The sequence below is a fragment of the Cherax quadricarinatus genome, chromosome 27 (assembly GCF_038502225.1).
Source record: "Cherax quadricarinatus isolate ZL_2023a chromosome 27, ASM3850222v1, whole genome shotgun sequence".
NCBI lineage: Eukaryota > Metazoa > Arthropoda > Malacostraca > Decapoda > Parastacidae > Cherax > Cherax quadricarinatus.
This window is the reverse complement of record NC_091318.1, coordinates 33318889-33338888: the sequence shown is the minus strand read 5'-3', so window position 1 is coordinate 33338888 and position 20000 is coordinate 33318889. Positions and strand designations below refer to the sequence as shown.

The 20000-nt window shown below is 40.7% G+C and overlaps 1 protein-coding gene across 2 annotated transcripts in view; it reads left to right on the top strand.

Moving 5' to 3' along the window:
- LOC128691076 (irregular chiasm C-roughest protein) overlaps nucleotides 1-20000 on the top strand; it is a 203809-nt gene that overhangs the window by 36411 nt on the left and 147398 nt on the right. For both annotated transcript variants that reach the window (XM_053779871.2, XM_053779870.2), the window contains exons 4-6: nucleotides 9224-9411; nucleotides 15510-15638; nucleotides 17121-17220. In XM_053779871.2, the coding sequence (XP_053635846.2) occupies nucleotides 9224-9411; nucleotides 15510-15638; nucleotides 17121-17220 (417 nt within the window). The remainder of the gene's footprint in view (nucleotides 1-9223; nucleotides 9412-15509; nucleotides 15639-17120; nucleotides 17221-20000) is intronic.

Here is a 20000-nt window from a genome sequence, read left to right as displayed (position 1 = left end):
ACACTGCTAGGCGCCAGTCTGTCTGGACCACACTGCTAGGCGCCAGTCTGTCTGGACCACACTGCTAGGCGCCAGTCTGTCTGGACCACACTGCTAGGTGCCAGTCTGTCTGGACCACACTGCTAGGCGCCAGTCTGTCTGGACCACACTGCTAGGCGCCAGTCTGTCTGGACCACACTGCTAGGTGCCAGTCTGTCTGGACCACACTGCTAGGTGCCAGTCTGTCTGGACCACACTGTTAGGTGACAGTCTGTCTGGACCACAGTGCTAGGCGCCAGTCTGTCTGGACCACACTGCTAGGTGCCAGTCTGTCTGGACCACACTGCTAGGTGCCAGTCTGGCATCTTAACACTATAATAACTTGTAATTTATTAAATATTTATGGCTTCTCAATTAACAGAGATATTCTGGTTTTATAGTGCAGTGAAAATTATTATCTAAATAACATATTGTGGCCACCTGTGTATTGTGGCTACTAGCATAACTGTGTATTGTGGCTACTAGCATATTGTGGCCACCTGGGTATTGTGGCTACTAGCATATTGTGGCCACCTGTGTATTGTGGCTACTAGCATATTGTGGCCACCTGTGTATTGTGGCTACTAGCATATTGTGGCCACCTGTGTATTGTGGCTACTAGCATATTGTGGCCACCTGTGTATTGTGGCTACTAGCATATTGTGGCCACCTGTGTACTGTGGCTACTAGCATATTGTGGCCACCTCTGTATTGTGGCTACTAGCATATTGTGGCCACCTCTGTATTGTGGCTACTAGCATATTGTGGCCACCTGTGTATTGTGGCTACTAGCATATTGTGGCCACCTCTGTATTGTGGCTACTAGCATATTGTGGCCACCTGTGTATTGTGGCTACTAGCATATGTGGCTGCCTGTGTATTGTGGCTACTAGCATATTGTGGCCACCTGTATTGTGGCTACTAGCATATTGTGGCCACCTGTGTATTGTGGCTACTAGCATATTGTGGCCACCTGTGTATTGTGGCTACTAGCATATTGTGGCCACCTGTGTATTGTGGCTACTAGCATATTGTGGCCACCTGTGTATTGTGGCTACTAGCATATTGTGGCCACCTGTGTATTGTGGCTACTAGCATATTGTGGCCACCTGTGTATTGTGGCTACTAGCATATTGTGGCCACCTGTGTATTGTGGCTACTAGCATATTGTGGCCACCTGTGTATTGTGGCTACTAGCATATTGTGGCCACCTCTGTATTGTGGCTACTAGCATATTGTGGCCACCTGTGTATTGTGGCTACTAGCATATTGTGGCCACCTGTGTATTGTGGCTACTAGTATATTGTGGCCACCTGTGTATTGTGGCTACTAGCATATTGTGGCCACCTGTGTATTGTGGCTACTAGCATATTGTGGCCACCTCTGTATTGTGGCTACTAGCATATTGTGGCCAACTGTGTATTGTGGCTACTAGCATATTGTGGCCACCTCTGTATTGTGGCTACTGGCATATTGTGGCCAACTGTGTATTGTGGCTACTAGCATATTGTGGCCACCTGTGTATTGTGGCTACTAGCATATTGTGGCCACCTGTGTATTGTGGTTGCTAGCATATTGTGGCCACCTGTGTATTGTGGCTGCTAACATATGGTGGCCACCTGTGTACTTTAGGTACTAGTACCTTGTGGCCACACGTGTGTGTTGTGGCTACTAGTATATGGTGGCCACCTGTGTAATGTGGCTACTAGCATATTGTGGCCACCTGTGTGTTGTAGCTACTAGCATATTGTGGCCATATGTGTGTACTGGCTAGTAGAATATGGTGGCCACCTGTATATTGTAGCTACTAGCATATGATTGTCACCTGTGTACTGTGGCTACTAGCATATGGTGGCCACCTGTGTATTGTGGCTACTAGCATATGGTGGCCACCTGTGCATTGTGGCTTCTAGCATATGGTAGCCACCTGTGTATTGTAGCTACTAGCTTATGGTGGCCATCTGTGCATTGTGGCTTCTAGCATAGGGTAGCCACATTTGTATTGTAGCTGCTATCATATTGTGGACACGTGTGTCTTGTGGCTACTAGCATATGGTGGCCACCTGTGTATTGTGGCTACTTGCATATGGTGGCCACCTGTGTATTGTGGCTACTAGCATATGGTGGCCACCTGTGTATTGTGGCTACTAACATGTGGTGGCCACCTGTGTATTGTGGCTACTAGCATATGGTGGCCACCTATGTATTGTGGCTTCTAGCATATGGTGGCCATCTGTATATTGGGGCTACCAGCACATGGTGGCCACCTGTGTATTGTGGCTACTAGCATATGGTGGTCACCTGTGTATTGTGGCCACTAGCATATGGTGGCCACCTGTTTGTTGTGGCTACAATTATATTGTGGCCACCTGTGTATTGTGACTACTTGCATATGGTGGCCACCTGTGAATTGTGGCCACTAGCATATTGTGGTCACCTGTGTATTGTAGCTTCTAGCATATTATAGCAATCTGTGTATTGTGGCTATTAGCATATGGTGGCCATCTGTGTATTGTAGCTACTAGCATATGGTGGCCACCTGTGTAATGTAGCTACTAGCATATTGTGGCCACCTGTAATTTGTGGCTACTAGAATATGGCAGCCACCTGTGTATTGTGGCTACTAGCATATTGTGGCCATCTATGTATTGTGAATACTAGCATATTTTGGCCACCTGTGTATTGTAGCTACTAGCATATTGTGGCCACATGTGTATTGTAGCTACTAGCATATGGTAGCCACCTGTGTATTGTGGCTACTAGCATATTGTGGCCACCTTTGTATTGTGACAACTTGCACATTGTGGCCACATGTGTGTAGTGGCTAGTAGCGTATGGTGGCCACCTGTATATTGTAGCTACTAGCATATGGTGGGCACCTGTGTATTGTGACTGCTAGCATATTGTGGCCACCTGTATATTGTAGTTACTAGCATATTGTGGCCACCTGTGTATTGAGGCTACTAGCATTTGGTGGCCACCTGTGTATTGTTGCTACCTGCATATGGTGGCCACCTACGTTTTGTAGCTACTGATATATTTTGGGCACGCGTGTGTTTTGGGTACTAGCTTATGGTGGCCACCTGTGTATTGTGGCTACTAGCATATTGTGACCACATGTGTGTAGTGGCTAGTAGCATATGGTGGCCACCTGTATATTGTGGCTACTAGCATATGGTGGCCACCTGTATATTGTAACTACTAGCATATGGTGGCCACCTGTGTATTGTAGCTACTAGTTTATGGTGGCCACCTGTGTTTTGTGGCTATTAGCATATGCAGGCCAACTGTATGATGTGGCTACTAGCATATGGTGGCCACATGTATGTTGTGGCTACTAGCATATCGTGGCCACATGTGTGTTGTGGGTACTAGCATTTGGAGGCCGCTTATGCATTGTGGTTTCTAGCATATGGTGGCCACCTGTGTACTGTGGCTATTCGTATCCAGTAGCCACCTGTGTATTGTGGCTACTAGCATATGGTGGCCACCTGTTTATTGTGGCTGCTAGCATATGGTGGTCACCTGTGTATTGTGGCTACTAGCATATGATTGCCACCTCAGTATTGTCTCTACTAGCATATGGTGTCCACCTTTTCATTGTGGCTACTAGCATATGGTGGCCAACTGTTTATTGTAGATATTAGCATATGGTGTCCACCTGTGTATTGCAGCAACTAGCATATGGTGGCCACCTGTGTATTGTGGCTTCTAGCATATGGTGTCCACCTGTTTATTGTCCCTACTAGCATATGGTGGCCATCTGTGTATTGTATCTACTAGCATGTGGTTTCCACCTGTGTATTGTGGATACTAGCATATGGAGACCACATATTTATTGTAGCTACTACCATATGTTGGCCATCTGTGTATTTTACCTACTAGCATATGAAGGCCACGTGTGTATTGCAGCAGCTAGCATATGGTCGCCATTTGTGTACTGTAGCTACTAGCATATGTTGGCCACCTGTTTATTGTGCCTACTAGCATATGGAGGCCACCTGAGTATTGTAACTACTAACATATGGAGACTACCTGTGTACTGCAGCAACTAGCATATTGTGGCCACCAGTGAATTGTAGCTACTAACATATTGTGGCCACCTGTGTATTGTAGCTACTAGTATATAGTGGCCACCTGTGTGTAGTAGCTACTAGCATATGGTATCCCTCTGTGTATTCTAGCTACTAGTATTTGGTGACCACCTGTGTATTGTAGCTACTAGCATATGATTGCCACCTGTGTATTGTAACTACTAGCATTTGGTGACCACCTGTGTATTGTAGCTACTAGTATATTGTGGCCACCTGTGTATTGCAGCTACTAGTATATGGTGACCACCTGTGTATTGTAGCTACTAGCATATGATTGCCACCTGTGTATTGTAGCTACTAGCATATGGTTGCCACCTGTGTATTGTAGCTACTAGTATATGGTGACCACCTGTGTATTGTAGCTACTAGCATATGATTGCCACCTGTGTATTGTAGCTACTAGTATATGGTTGCCACCTGTGTATTGTAGCTACTAGCATATGATTGCCACCTGTGTATTGTAGCTACTAGCATATGGTTGCCACCTGTGTATTGTAGCTACTAGTATATGCTGGCCATCTGTGTATTGTAGCTACTAGCATATGGTTGCCACCTGTGTATTGCAGCTACTAGTATATGGTGACCACCTGTGTATTGTAGCTACTAGCATATGGTTGCCACCTGTGTATTGTAGCTACTAGTATATGGTGGCCACCTGTGTATTGTAGCTACTAGCATATGGTTGCCACCTGTGTATTGTAGCTACTAGTATATGGTGGCCACCTGTGTATTGTAGCTACTAGCATATGGTTGCCACCTGTGTATTGTAGCTACTAGCATATGGTTGCCACTTGTGTATTGTAGCTACTAGTATCTGCTGGCCATCTGTATATTGTAGCTCACAGGCTGTATGTTGAAGTTCCTAGTATATCCTTTCGATGAGCTCCAAGAGTTTTCCTCAGTCGGAGCCCGGCCATGGGCCAGGCTCGTCTGGTGCTTGCCTGCCTGTTGCTGCTGGTGACCCGCAGCCCCACATATCCATCACAGCTTGTTGATCTGGCACCAGGTGAAGACAGTTGTCTAGTTTCCTCTTGTAGACTTCTATAATTCTCCCAGTAGTTGTTTCCGATATCTTCTGGTAAATTGTTGAATAATCTTGGAACAAGAATGTTGATACAGTGTTTCCTTATTATGCTCACTGCTCCCTTGGTTTTCACTGGGTTTATCTTGCACTTGCTACCCTATCTCTTGCTCTAGTATGTTGTTATTGCAGTGTGTAGATTAGGGACAAGGCCCTCAATCACATTCCAAATATATATTATCGTGTATATCTCTCCTCCCCTCTAATGATTACATATTTTAGTCTTTAAGGTGTTCCAGTAATTTAAGTACTTTATTTGCTCTATGTGAGCCGTAAACGATCTCTGTACTTATTCAAGTTCTGATATTTCTCCTGCCTTGAACGGGGCCGTCAACACTTGAGCAATATTCCAAATGATGGAGCACGAGCGATTTAAAGTGTCACCATTGGCACTATTTTTCTTGGTTTAAAGGTTCTCATTACCCACCCGGTCATCCTCCTGGATGTGGTGACCTTTGCCTTATTTTGTTCTATGATAGGAAGGTCAGCTGACATAGTTATTCACAGGTCTTTCACGTGTTCCTTTCGTTCTATCTGACGATCCTTTTGAATTCTGTAAACATTGTTCCTTTTGAGTTCTTCATTCATGCCATACCTGGAACTTATCACCATTAAACATTGTGTTGTTCTACACTGTCCACTGGAAAATCCTGCTTACATCTTCCTATAATTTTTCAGTATTTTCTACAGAGGTGATTTTCATGTAAATTTTAGTGTCATCCGCAAATGATGATACAAAACTGTGACTGGTGTTTTAATCTATTTCTGCTATGAAGATAAGAAACAGCAGAGGTGCCAGGACAGTGCCTTGGGAAACTGAGCTTTATACATCACTGGTGCTGGATTTTGCTCTGTTTACTACTACTTCTGTTTTTGTTCTGTGTGTAAGGAACCCTAAAATCCATCTGCCTACGTCCAGACATTTGCATACAGATGCTTACAATCGCAAAAATTGCCTTTGTGTCAAGAATGATATGCAAATGATAATCTTATCAGAACATCAGAAGGAAGTGGCTTCGGTAAGTGCGTTCGTGGCCCCGGAGCCGGACTCCTACTAAGTCTTTGTACCACCTTGTACCACTTTTTGTGCGCAGTTACCCCATGATCGCATTTGTTAAATGTCTTTGACAGGTCTGTGTATATAACAGTTGCGTTTTTGTTGCCTTCTTACGCCCCCTTAATTATGTCATAGTGGTTCAGCAGCTGTGACAGGCATGATCGTTCGTCTCTTAAACCATGCTGGTTTGGATTATGTGGATTTTGCTGTTCCATGAATTTTGTAATCTGACAACTCATCACTCTCTCGAAGACTTTTATGATGTGAGAAGTTAGGGCTACTGATCTGTAATTTTTAGGTAGTGCTCTACTACCTCCCTTATGCGAGGGAGCTATGTCTGCACTCTTTAAGATGTTCGGTATTTCACTTAGATCTAGGCTCTTTGTCAAAAGAATACTGAGGTCTCTTACTAGTGGTACTTTGCACTGTTTTATAAATAGTGAATCCTATGAATCTGGTCCAGGTGCTGAGTGAATGGGCATGTTTTCAATTTTCTCTTTCGAGTTATATGGTATTAGTACTAATGTTAGTTAGTTGGTCTGCACGGCCTTCCGATGGACTGAAAAAGTTTTCAGCATTCTCTACCTTGCTGTCATATAGCTCATTTCCTGTTGATCATCAGTATACGAATCTCCTTTCAATTCTTCAGGTTATTCTGACCTTGGATTTTGCATATGAATAAAGTATTTTGAGTTTCTTGCAATATCCTGGATGGTCTTGTTTTCCCTGTGTGCTTCTTCTGTTTGGTAAGACATCCTGAGAATTTGTTTTATATCAGTGATCTCTTGGCTAAGACAGTCTTTCCTTCGTTGCGGCATATTTATGTTTTTAAGCAAGTTGGTAACCCTTTTTCTTCTTTTGTATCATCTCCGACATTCTGTCTCTATATTTGATTTTCTACGTTTCCTCAATGGTACATATTTAACAATTACCTTGTATGCTTGTGTATTCAACTTCTCCAGGCAGTGGTTAGGATATTTAATGCTCATGTTTGTTTCCCAGGATATGTCTGATAGTTCTTGGTTTATTTTGCCCGAGTCAATTCTCTGGTTGTTGAAATTAAACTTACTAAATTGCCCGTAGCTCCCAAACCCTGAGTTAATACTCGTTTGTACTTCTATGATGTTGTGATTATAGTATATTGTTTTTTTGTGATTGTTATGTCTCTGATTAGTTCCTTGTTGTTTGTGAATATCAAATCCAGTATATTCTTATTTCCAGTGGGATCAGTTATCTGTTGGTTTAATGCAAACTTATCACAAAGCCTTATTAATTCCTGATATATACCTGTTGAGCCAGGGCGCTTCCAGGAACTATTTCTGGTATAACGTTGTGTTGAGTTATCTTCCATTTTACATGTGGGAGATTGAAAGCTCCAGGGAAGATAATATTTGATGTGGGATTTTCTAACCCATCACGATAGTCATCTGTCTTCCTTAACTGATCTGTCAATTACTTAGCCGTAAACAGTAAATATTACCTAACAGTCCATTGTGGTTTCAGCACTCAAATGTAAGACGACACAGGTAAATAATAAAAAAAAGCAATTAGGTATCCCTGAAGGAGAATCTTCAAATAGTTGCTTGGATTCTTTTCTTTTCTCTTTCCCTCCAATTTTTCATTTTCATTTCACTCAGAACTCGAGAACCGCATCGTCCAATCAGCTTCAAAATTTAACTCTGGTGTATAGTAACTTGGTTAAGATTCTTGGAACTATCAGCATGCGTAGGTTCCCTGTAGCCAACTCTGCAGGAGGCATTTCCAGGATGCTGGAATGGCTCCGAAGACTTGTAGCACTTTGCACGGTGTACCTTCATGGTCCTCTTAAGGGTCTCTTGATCCAAGGAACTGAACTTATCCTTTCCTTGCTTGGATCGAATCTGAATGCTTCCCATTCCACAGACGCTATGTGACACCTAAGGGTTTAAAGCTCCCCTTTGGTTATAATATAATTGTGATGACCTTCAGTCTTAAGTGGCTGATGTATGATATGAAATGGATGAAATTCTTCATGATTAATGGCTGTGTGGGCGGAAATTTTCTGGGATTCTGGGCAATAACTGGGAAATGCTTCGCCTCAGTTTTAATATTTTATTGATTTGTCCTAAATGGAAAAAAATCTATTGTTTTCAGGTTGTTTAAGTCATAGGGAGCCAGTTATATTAGCTATTTTTTGTGACATAATTAGAGAATGTCTCTTCTAGTTAGAAATAAGTCACAGTGGTTGACTTTTTTTGGGTTATCTTATGTTAAATCTTCACAGTGCACTTTAGTGTTCACGTAACATTTACGAGCTCTCACAATCACTTTAAAATTTGCATGATAAAGTATTCACAAAGAAAGTAACTAAAACTTAGAATTTTACCTACTTCCTTAAAAACCGAACTAAATTTGGCTTGTGTAAGTCCCAGTTTGTATATTTGAAAGAAACTGGTAAAACTGAAAAGCTGTTTTTCATGTGATGATTTATGAGTATTTCATCCGATTAGCTTCAGCACTTCAACACTGAAGCCTTGATAATACAACTTCAGTGCGCCTTCAGGTTTAAGTTGCTGAATTTTTTTTCTAGGTTAATTGTCTCTCTGAGATAACAAGAGAAGACCTCCTCAGTTTAGCTTTAATACTGACGTTTCTTAATGAAAGATTTAAATTAGACAGGAATGTATATATCTTAATTTGTCATTTTTATTGAAGAAAGTGGGACACTAATTTCCATATGGTGACTTGTGAACACCTAATCTGATTTGCACTAATCTCTGCACCTAATCCCTGCACTATCCCAGTCGCGTGCAATGAAGTACAGGAGACGAGTTATGCACAAAACGGATAACTTTTTATCTCGGAGGGAACTGGGAAATAGACAATTTTCTACTGAGAATTAATAACCCTCATTGAGCCCCAATAACACCCAATGAACCCCAGCAACCGAACTGAGAACCAATAACCCCCTACTTTCATATCTTCCTATCATAGATTCAGTGGGTTGACGACAACCGCCGTGAGAACATAAGGACAGGCGCCGTGCTGGCCACGGAGGCCATGCCAGATGGGAAGAGAGTCACTGTCCGCTCCCGTCTCTCCTTCACACCACGACGGTCACACCACAACTCCACTGTCACCTGTCTCACCTCCAACCAGGCCCTCACCTCCCCCCTCATCAGGTAGGTCACCTTCACTCACCAGGACTCTCAACGACGAGTTTGTGTCGGAAAAAATAGAAACGAAAGCATTGTTTGTCAATAGAGTTCTGCATAAGTAGAATAAAATCTCCCGAGTAGCTTCACAGAACTCTAAATGAAGGTTAGACAGGTACATGAGTGTGTGGTCTGCGTGTGTTAGATGAGAGCCCTGAATCTGCACTCTCTAGAAAAGCGTAGATTTAGGGGGGAGGGATATGATTGAGGAGTATAAATGGAAAACAGGAATAAATAAAGGGGATGTAAATAGCGTGCTAAAAATATCTAGCCTAGACAGGACTCGCAGCAATGGTTTTAAGTTGGAAAAACTCAGATTCAGGAAGGATATAGGAAAGCACTGGTTTGGTAATAGAGTTGTGGATGAGTGGAACAAACTCCCGAGTACCGTCATAGAAGCTAAGACGTTTAGCAGTTTTAAAAATAGGTTGGATAAATACATGAGTGAGTGTGAGTTGAACCTGACTAGCTTATGCTAGTAGGTCTGATGCCCAGCTCCTTCCTTAAGTGGATGTGATCTGACCTGACTAGGTGATTCAGTGGTTTAAGCCGGAGGTGGCTTAAACCTGCCTCGCATGGGCCAGTAAGCCTGCTGCAGTGTTTACTCTTTATGTTCTTAAATGTCAGGCACGAGCCAGTAGGCCTACCTTAGTGCTCCTCCTTTCTTATTTACTCTGTTTCCATTTTCGTTTTTGTTAATTACGGACTGGGTAGGTCTTGAACCCATGATGGCGGCTTCGTTGTAGATAATGGAAAAAGACCAAATGGAAATAAACACACAGGTAGAAGAGAATTGTGAAACCAAGTTTCATGAATAGCTGGGGATTATCAAGCATAAATGGAGCAGCAAATACACCTTCCATACTGTGCAAACTAGCACACTGAGGTCAGGTTGCGAGAGACTGGTCACATGTATGGTCATAAAACTGCGAGTTGTGGTGCAGGTGAGGTCAGGTATAATTAAGGTCAAGCATTGGTGAGAGGAGGTTGTGCGCTTAAAGAAAAATAAACACATAAACAGTATAATATGATCCTTGATTGACAACGTTTCTCCCCTAGAGTGGGCTTTATCAAATCACAAACAGATCAACCTGGGTGAAAGGCACGTGAGTATTTATAGGATGAAGTCAGGTGGAGAATGCCCGGTAGGTTGGATCTGAAACTGCATGTGACAATCTTCCGAGTAGGGTGATGGAGTCTAGGCCCTAGGGTAGCTTTAAAAAGAGATTGGACAAGTATATGAGTAGACCTGCAGTGTTCCTCCATTCTTATGTTATGTGGGATAACGATGAAGAATTTGTGATAAATGATTTAAAACCGACAAGCTGAAGATTGAGACACTTATGCAACATATGGGAATCTTTACTGAAGAAACGTTTTGCCACACAGTGGCTTCATTAGTCCAATACAAATCAGAAGGGTGTAAGGAGAGGAGGAGTTTGAGGTAATCAGTCCCTCACCCCTGAGTCGATGTGTTCAGTCCATCAATCTTGTAGAAAGTACAGCATAGGACCGTAGAAGTGGCTTATATACTGTTGTCAGATGAGGCGAAGCAGGAGGAGGCGGAGTCAAGTGGAACCATCCACTAGTCTAGGTAGGTGTTCGTCCAAAGAATGGACAAGATTCCCATATGTTGCATAAGTGTCTCAATCTTCAAAGATGGGTATACTCCAAATCGCAAAGTATACAGAGAAGCCACACCCACCTTGACCTCAAATCCAAGCGAAGAGTTGTCATTGGTATGTTCCTCTAAGCAATCCGGGTTAGAACTGAAGAATTTCTTTCAGGAGAACAAGGAAATGTTGATGCTAATAAGAAACAATGTGCGGTTTAAGGAATTTTATTGTCAAGACGTTTCGTCCACCAGGAAAGATTAATCAATTTCCAGGTGGACGAAATGTCTTCTCAATAAAATGCCATAAACCGCATACTGTATCTTGTTGATACACTTGTCGATCTATGGTACCATTGATGTACTTGAAAACATTGCAGAGGAATATGACAAATTACAGTTCCCAACACATATTGTTCACCCCAGAAATCATAAACTTTTCCTCATACACAGCGCACCAACAGAGGATACCAACATTGACTGACGACTGGTTCTTACTTCATCACTATCGCCCCAGTTCTCCGAGAACACAACATGAATGCAGCAAACCTATTAAAAGTATCACATCAATCACCAGAAACCCGAAACACATACCTACTGGGACGGTGAGAGTACAGCATACAGTACAGTGGACGCCATAAATGCTATGACTGAGAGATATGGTGATTCCAGCAGGAGTATGTGGAAGAAGATGCATATGTAGAGCTCAAAAAATTGATTGAGGAAACGTTTTCACCACAAGAGGTTTATTCAGTCCTAAATAAGCCACTTGTGGCGAAATGATTCCTCCGTAAATGTTTTGAAGTGTTCATATGTGCATTTTGATAAATTCTGTGTTCGGGATGTCAGCCGAGATCTTCAGACACGCTTTTATGAGCATGAATATGCCTGGAATAGGGATATAGCTAACAATGCATGCGAAGTGCAACGCAACATTCGTTGTCATATGAGCTCCTCAGTTATACCACGAGAACGACATGACTATATGCAGAATTTTGGAAACAGCAGTGATCTACCTCACTTATACTAATGAACAAAACAGTGGAAATTCACATGTTGGCTGGACCTACTATCCACATATTTCTAACACAGGTGGTAGTCTTAAGGTCCGTAGTACCTGGTCGTAATTAAGTCAGCAAAACAAGGAATCAACAGAGCAGAGCATGGGCAAGGCAAACAAGACAGAGGTAGATTTCTTTAGCAATCTATTCTGTCACCAATATTTACATTATGTACAATGTTAATGAAGAAAAATATCAGAGTAAAAATGGAGTCAAGACCTACTCAGAGCATGAGTGGTCACGACCAGTGTCCGTGGAAGTCTGCCACTCAGCCAACCTGGCTGAGTGGCAGACTAAAGAGGATTGTCTGATATCATTGTCTCGACTTCCAGTGGTAAACATGTCATTACATTAACAAAGAAGAATAACAGTTTATGTATTGATCTTAAGGGAGCATCCTTCATTATTCTTTCCTATTCACTTGTTTTCTGTTTTTTAAACATTCCTTGATGTATGTTAGCACTTTCACGTGTCTCTGATTGCTCCTTAATTATTTTAACAATCGCTTATGGGAAACAGTTGTGTTTGCAGTTCTGATAAAGTTTAAGACTCGTTATTTTACATTTGCACCACCTGACTGAGATGAACCGAGTATGTTTACGTCCTCCTCTCTGTTCTGACCTTAACCTTGTGGACCCATCCCTCACAACGTTCTTTTCGGTAGTTAGGTTAGGTTAGGTAAGGTTCTTCAGGAAACAGGACAAATGTTTCCTGACGCGGGTCTTAGATAATGACCTGCCTTTGGAGTTTTTGGTCATCTGACCGAGGCCTTCCGCTGGCTTACCGGTCCACCCCTTGAAAATTATGGTCATGTAGAAGCATTTTTGTTCTACTAACTCGGTAGTTTGGTTAATTTCCAGTTCTCATTTATCCGCTTCCACCTCAACCAAATATTCATCCAACGAAACTTAAGTCTCATCATGCTGCTGCGTCCCTAGCATGTATTTCAGTTGTTTTTCTTCATATATTGGATTAAACATTTTGCAATTCAGTTTTCTTCAGCTACTCCCTGTGTTCTTGATCTCCCATATTAATAACAGACCTTTCAGTTAATTTCCTTTTTATCTGCCTTCATGACTATTTTCCTATTGTCCTCTGGTCTTTTCTTGTGCCCTGTGGTGTTTTTCCTTGTGTCTCCTAAGTGTCTTCCTGTGAGCCCTAGTCCATATTTTATCTCCTATAGAGTCGCTAAATTTATCGGAATCAGATCTTCCTGGTACTCAAAACTTTACAAATTCCTTACAATAATAGTACAGTGTCTATTATTCCAGTGAGTTCATCATTATAATATTTTTAATATCTGGACACTCTTCTGGTACTCTGTGATATCAAGATTTTTGGTGTTCAGTGGAAACAGAAGAAGGGAGAAGCGAGAGATGTGTAAGTGTAGGGAAAAGAGAGAAACTAGAATAGGAAGTAACAGGGAAGGGAGGCGTAGAAGCAAGGAAAATGGAAGGAAAGAAATCGGAGAAATGGAGGGAGACAGGATTAATGGGGTAAGAATAGGAAGCGAGCTGCGAAGGGGATGGGAGGGAGTGAGAGGAATGGTGGTATGAGAGGGAGAAGAATGGGATGGGAGGGAGAGGAAGTATGGGATGGAAGGGAGTGGAAGAATGGGATGGGATGGAGTGGAAGGCTGGGATGAGAGAGAGAGAGGAAGGCTGGGATGAAAGGGAGACGAAGAATGGAATGGGAGGGAGAGGATGCCTGGTAGGGTAAATAAGACGGGAAGTGAAGTGGGGTTGACAGTAATGGTGTTGGAAAGTGCTGCTTGTTTTTCTGTTTACAGAATGTTAACACAAGCAATGAGGGAAAAGTTGAGGTGGCAAACACTTGGGAAGAGACAGGAATATTATGTAGTGGGAAAAGAAAAAGTTAAGTGGAGGGTGTGGAAGATCTGTCATACGGGCTGTTCCTCTCAGGGCATCAGATCGTGTTTCTCTACCCATGGTTCTGTGGCTTTCTTCCTAATTTTTCCCCCCTAAAGCTTAGCTCTTTTCTCTTCTCATTTGCCCGATCTTTTTGTAGAGATATTCTCTCACATCTGATTATCAAAGTTTTTTTTTTTTTTTTTTTTTTTTTACGCAGGGTTTGACAAGGTTAGGTTAAGGATCCCTAGCTTTATCGACAAGCTATTTACAGGTTAAGGATTCCTAACTTTACTGGCAAGCTAAGAGCTGTTACCTACATCATCTCATTTCCTGTTTAGTACCTGACTGTAACAGCTACTGATTCAAAAATTCTCTCTCTTACTAACGTAGTCTATTCTGTCTTACAATCCTACTAAGTACATTATTTTTTGTTGCTTCTCTTATTGTAGTTGATAACAATTCTTCTATCTCCTTTTGTTCACTTTTTTTCCACGCACTTCTCGTCTTTCTTCACTTAATGACTGTAGTGACATTTAATTTACAACAGTGTTCTTCTCTACCTCCTGTATAATGTTTCACACTGCCTCACCAGTTTCTATTATTATTGAAATATTCCATCAGTGGTAAGACAGGTTCGTCCCTTAGAGAAACCTTCTTTAGGGGTCTAGAGAATATGTCCTGTGTGTCGTAAGTAACTTTGTATTAGTGTCCTCTAGATGCTGTGTGGGTGTCTGTCAACCCTGAAAGTTTAGTTTGAGAGCCAAGGTAATCTCTCAGAGAGACCGTATGAGAACCGAGGTAATCTCTTAGAGACACTGCATGAGAGCCGGTATAATCTCTCAGTGAGATTGTTTCTGTATATCCTCTGGCATCCTTGTAAGATTTTGCAAAAATTGTATTTTTTTTATATTCTAGTTAATTCCAGGTATGATAACTCACATCTTATCTAAATATCTTTCTTCTCCTACTCACTTGCTTCCCTATCATCGTTCACTTTCACTCACCTCTCACCATCAATCATGTTTTATACCCATAATCACCTCAGTCAAAGACTTATTCTCTCTAATTTTGATTCATACCCACTCACTTCTGGCCCCCAACGTCCACTTTTCAACACTTACCTCTCACTTTTCAGCACTCATTTCTCACTTTTTCTCTACTCTCAAATTCACTCACTCTCACCCCATCCCCCTCTCACCCCCACTCTTACCTCTCACCATAACTTGTCTCTAATTTTCACTCACCGCTCGCTATCTTTCACTTCCATTAGCCTCTCACTCGCCCCGACACTCGCCTCTCACTCCCTGTCTTACTCATTCACACTCAGCTTTCATTCTTCCACTCCAGTCTTACTCCTCTTACACTCACTCATCTGTCACTCTTACATCCACTGCCCTCTCATTCCATGACTTCTAACGCTCACTCTCACCTCTAACCCTCACTCATTCTCACCTCCATTCACCTCACAATCCCTCTCATCCCTCACCACTACACACTTCTTATTCACACTTCTTTCCTCAGTTCGATCCAACTGAGTGTTCTCTTCCCTCCTGAAGTTCGTCTACACGTCCGCCCTCAGCAGCTGATCGAGGGAGATGATGCTACCTTTATATGCAGTGCCTTAGCCAACCCCAGCATCATTACCTACAGGTAAGATCATCTGCAGCATCACCTACAACCCCTCAATCATTACTTTCAGGTAAGCTCATCTCCTACAGCACCATCTACTATACAGACAACCTCACCGTCATCACCTAGAGTTAAGATCATCTGCAGCAGCATGACCTACAAGCAGTGTTATAGACCTTACCTACAGGTAAGGTCACCTCCAGCAGTTCCACCTACAGGCAATCTTACCCAACCACAGCAGCAAGATTATCATCTACTGCACCATTTATAAGTTAATACCAATCTTGATCGAATCTAATTAAGTTTGAGTATTCAACTACTGAATAAAAAAATGACTTTTAGCTACAGCCGATTTCAATCATATTAAACATATTTATCATAGCCAGTAATAGGAATCCACCAAAATCAGAAAATAATGCAATTTACTGCACTGTAAACTAGAAAACAATTGAGCCAGCTTTAATGTAGTCCTGACCTAATTTACTCAGCGACAGTTGCATTACTGTAGCTAGGATAGAGTTAGCTATGTCGGGGATAAATACTTTCGATGTAGCCAGAATAGACCAAAGAGTCTAAGAGTTAGCTACAGTCACTCTAGCCAGTATGGAGTTTGTCTCTAAACAATGATATTTACAATCCACTGGTGAACTTGACATACACAATTCTCTGAAGCTAAAAACGAAATTAGATGCAAAATATTTCCTCCCGCAGGCCAGAATATCCAATTATTTAACGGAATATTGAACTCTTGGCAACTGTAAAATTTAAGATTTAAAGAGAACACATGACGTTTAATAACATAAACAACAATAATCATAGAGTTATCAAAAATAATAATTTTTATTTTTTTATTAACACATCGGCCGTTTCCCGCCGAGGCAGGATGACCCCGAAAAAGAAGAAACACCTTCATCAACATTCATTCTATCACTGCCTTACCAGAGGCATACTTACATAAAAACTGCAACATATCAACAGCCCTCCTTCAGAGAGTAGGAACTGTACTTCTCACCTCCAGGACTCAAGTCCAGCTAACAGGTTTCCCTGAATCCCTTCATAAATGTTACTTTACACACTCTCCAACAGCACGTCATTTATAAAAACCATTCGTCTACACTCCTATTTAACACGCTCACGCACGCTTGCTGGAAGTCCAAGCCCCTCGCACACAAAACCTTCTCTACCCCATCCCTTCAACCCTTCCGAGGACGACCCCCCCTCCCGTTACTTCCACTACAGATTTATATGCCCTCCAAATTATACTATTTTGTTCCATCCTCTCTAAATGTCCGAAACACCTCAACAACCCTTCCTTTGCCCTCTGGATAATAATAATAATAATAATAATAATAATAATAATAATAATAATAATAATAATAATAATAATAATAATAATAATAATAATAATAATAATAAAAATTACACTCAATGATGTTTAAGTAGTTATAGTTATAAGTAGTCAAGTTAAGGAGATTCCAAGTAAGGTGACTCTGTGTCTTCCAGATGGTATCACAACAGCCAGGAGCTGCAGAACGAAACCTCAAGAACTCTTACATTGTATAAGATCTCCAGAAACTTACACCAAGATGCTATATCATGTGAGGTAAGTTATGGACCCACAGTATATCAAATACACATAATATATATATATATATATATATATATATATATATATATATATATATATATATATATATATATATATATATATATATATATATATGCAAAAGAAGAAAATTAAAAGTGAATACAGGAATGAGTAAAATTATGAGGATAACAATAATATTAGGTGATGAAAGATTGGATATCAGATTGGAGGGAGAGAGTATGGAGGAGGTGAATGTATTCAGATATTTGGGAGTGGACGTGTCAGCGGATGGGTCTATGAAAGATGAGGTGAATCAAAGAATTGATGAGGGGAAAAGGGTGAGCGATGCACTTAGGAGTCTGTGGAGACATAGAACTTTGTCCTTGGAGGCAAAGAGGGGAATGTATGAGAGTATAGTTTTACCAACGCTCTTATATGGGTGTGAAGCATGGGTGATGAATGTTGCAGCGAGGAGAAGGCTGGAGGCAGTGGAGATGTCATGTCTGAGGGCAATGTGTGGTGTGAATATAATGCAGAGAATTCGTAGTTTGGAAGTTAGGAGGAGGTGCGGGATTACCAAAACTGTTGTCCAGAGGGCTGAGGAAGGGTTGTTGAGGTGGTTCGGACATATGGAAAGAATGGAGCGAAACAGAATGACTTCAAGAGTGTATCAGTCTGTAGTGGAAGGGGCAGGGGTCGGCCTAGGAAAGGTTGGAGGGAGGGGGTAAAGGAGGTTTTGTGTGCGAGGGGCTTGGACTTCCAGCAGGCATGCGTGAGCGTGTTTGATAGGATTGAATGGAGACAAATGGTTTTTAATACTTGACGTGCTGTTGGAGTGTGAGCAAAGTAACATTTATGAAGGGATTCAGGGAAACCGGCAGGCCTGACTTGAGTCCTGGAGATGGGAAGTACAGTGCCTGCACTCTGAAGGAGGGGTGTTAATGTTGCAGCTTATATATATATATATATATATATATATATATATATATATATATATATATATATATATATATATATATATATATATATATATATATATATATATATATATATATATATATATATATATATATATATATATATATATATATATATATATATATATATATATATATATATATATATATATATATATATATATATATATATGCAAAACAACCACTCTGAAAGAATAGAGAAATTCCAAGCGCTTTCGTGACTACTCACATTATCAAGGAACTATGAAAGTGAAGCATCCAAGGAAGCTATATAAGGGGTCAGCCAGCACCTCACTATCAGATCCCACAACGGTTAAACACGTGACGCGCGGTGTTTAACCGTTGTGGGATCTGATAGTGAGGTGCTGGCCGACCCCTTATATAGCTTCCTTGGATGCTTCACTTTCATAGTTCCTTGATAATGTGAGTAGTCACGAAAGCGCTTGGAATTTCTCTATTCTTTCAGAGTGGTTGTTTTGCATATTTTGAAATCACCTGTTTACTGTGATCTTATTGCATATATATATATATATACGTATATATATATATATATATATATATATATATATATATATATATATATATATATATATATATACATATATATATATATATATATATATATATATATATATATATATATATATATATATATATATATATTATACCAATCTACCCACACTGGACAATACCTTGGCGTGTAGCTTGCGCTACACGTTGATCCAAGGCAGCCAGCTTTCAGGGAGAAGGCTTACAGTAGCGCAAGCTACACGCCAAGGTATTGTCCATTGTAGGTAGATTGGCATAGCACTGCGTACCTTGTTCTAAGATTCGTAGGTTCGAGTCTCCTTCAGCCAGAGATCAGTGTTTGTGTATATTTCGCCTGCTCTTGCGAATTCCTTGGATTGTTAAAATCTCTAGTAAGGCTGATGCATGCAGGGGATGATCTGAAAAGCTGTAAGCCTTCTCCCTGAAAGCTGGCTGCCTTGGATCAACGTGTAGTGCAAGCTACACGCCAAGGTATTGTCCAGTGTGGGTAGATTGGTATAGCACTGCGTATCTTGTTCTAAGGTTCGCAGGTTCGAGTCTCCTTCAGCCAGAGATCAGTGTTTGTGTATATTTCGCCTGCTCTTGCGAATTCCTTGTATATATATATATATATATATATATATATATATATATATATATATATATATATATATATATATATATATATATATATATTTATATATATATATATATATATATATATATATATATATATATATATATATATATATATATATATATATATATATATATATATATATATATATATATATATATATAATATATATATATATATGTATATATATATATATATATATATGCAAAACAACCACTCTGAAAGAATAGAGAAATTCCAAGCGCTTTCGTGACTACTCACATTATCAAGGAACTATGAAAGTGAAGCATCCAAGGAAGCTATATAAGGGGTCGGCCAGCACCTCACTATCAGATCCCACAACGGTTAAACACGTGACGCGCGGCGAGCCAACTTGGACAGGTCCTTTGCAAAACTCACCCCCAAGCAATTTATTTGTCCAGTGTATTATTAAATTCTACCCAAATTCTATTAATTATAAATGGATCTAATTTATATAAACCAAAGGAAATATTCATATTATTGTCAAAACTGCTTTTTATGAAACAAGATTCAATTATATTCCTATCGACCATGGACTTGCTTGATACTACTTTCTCAACTTTTTGAAAATCAATTGGATGGTTAAAATCTCTTACATGAATAAATAGAGCATTGGAATCTTGTCCAGTTCT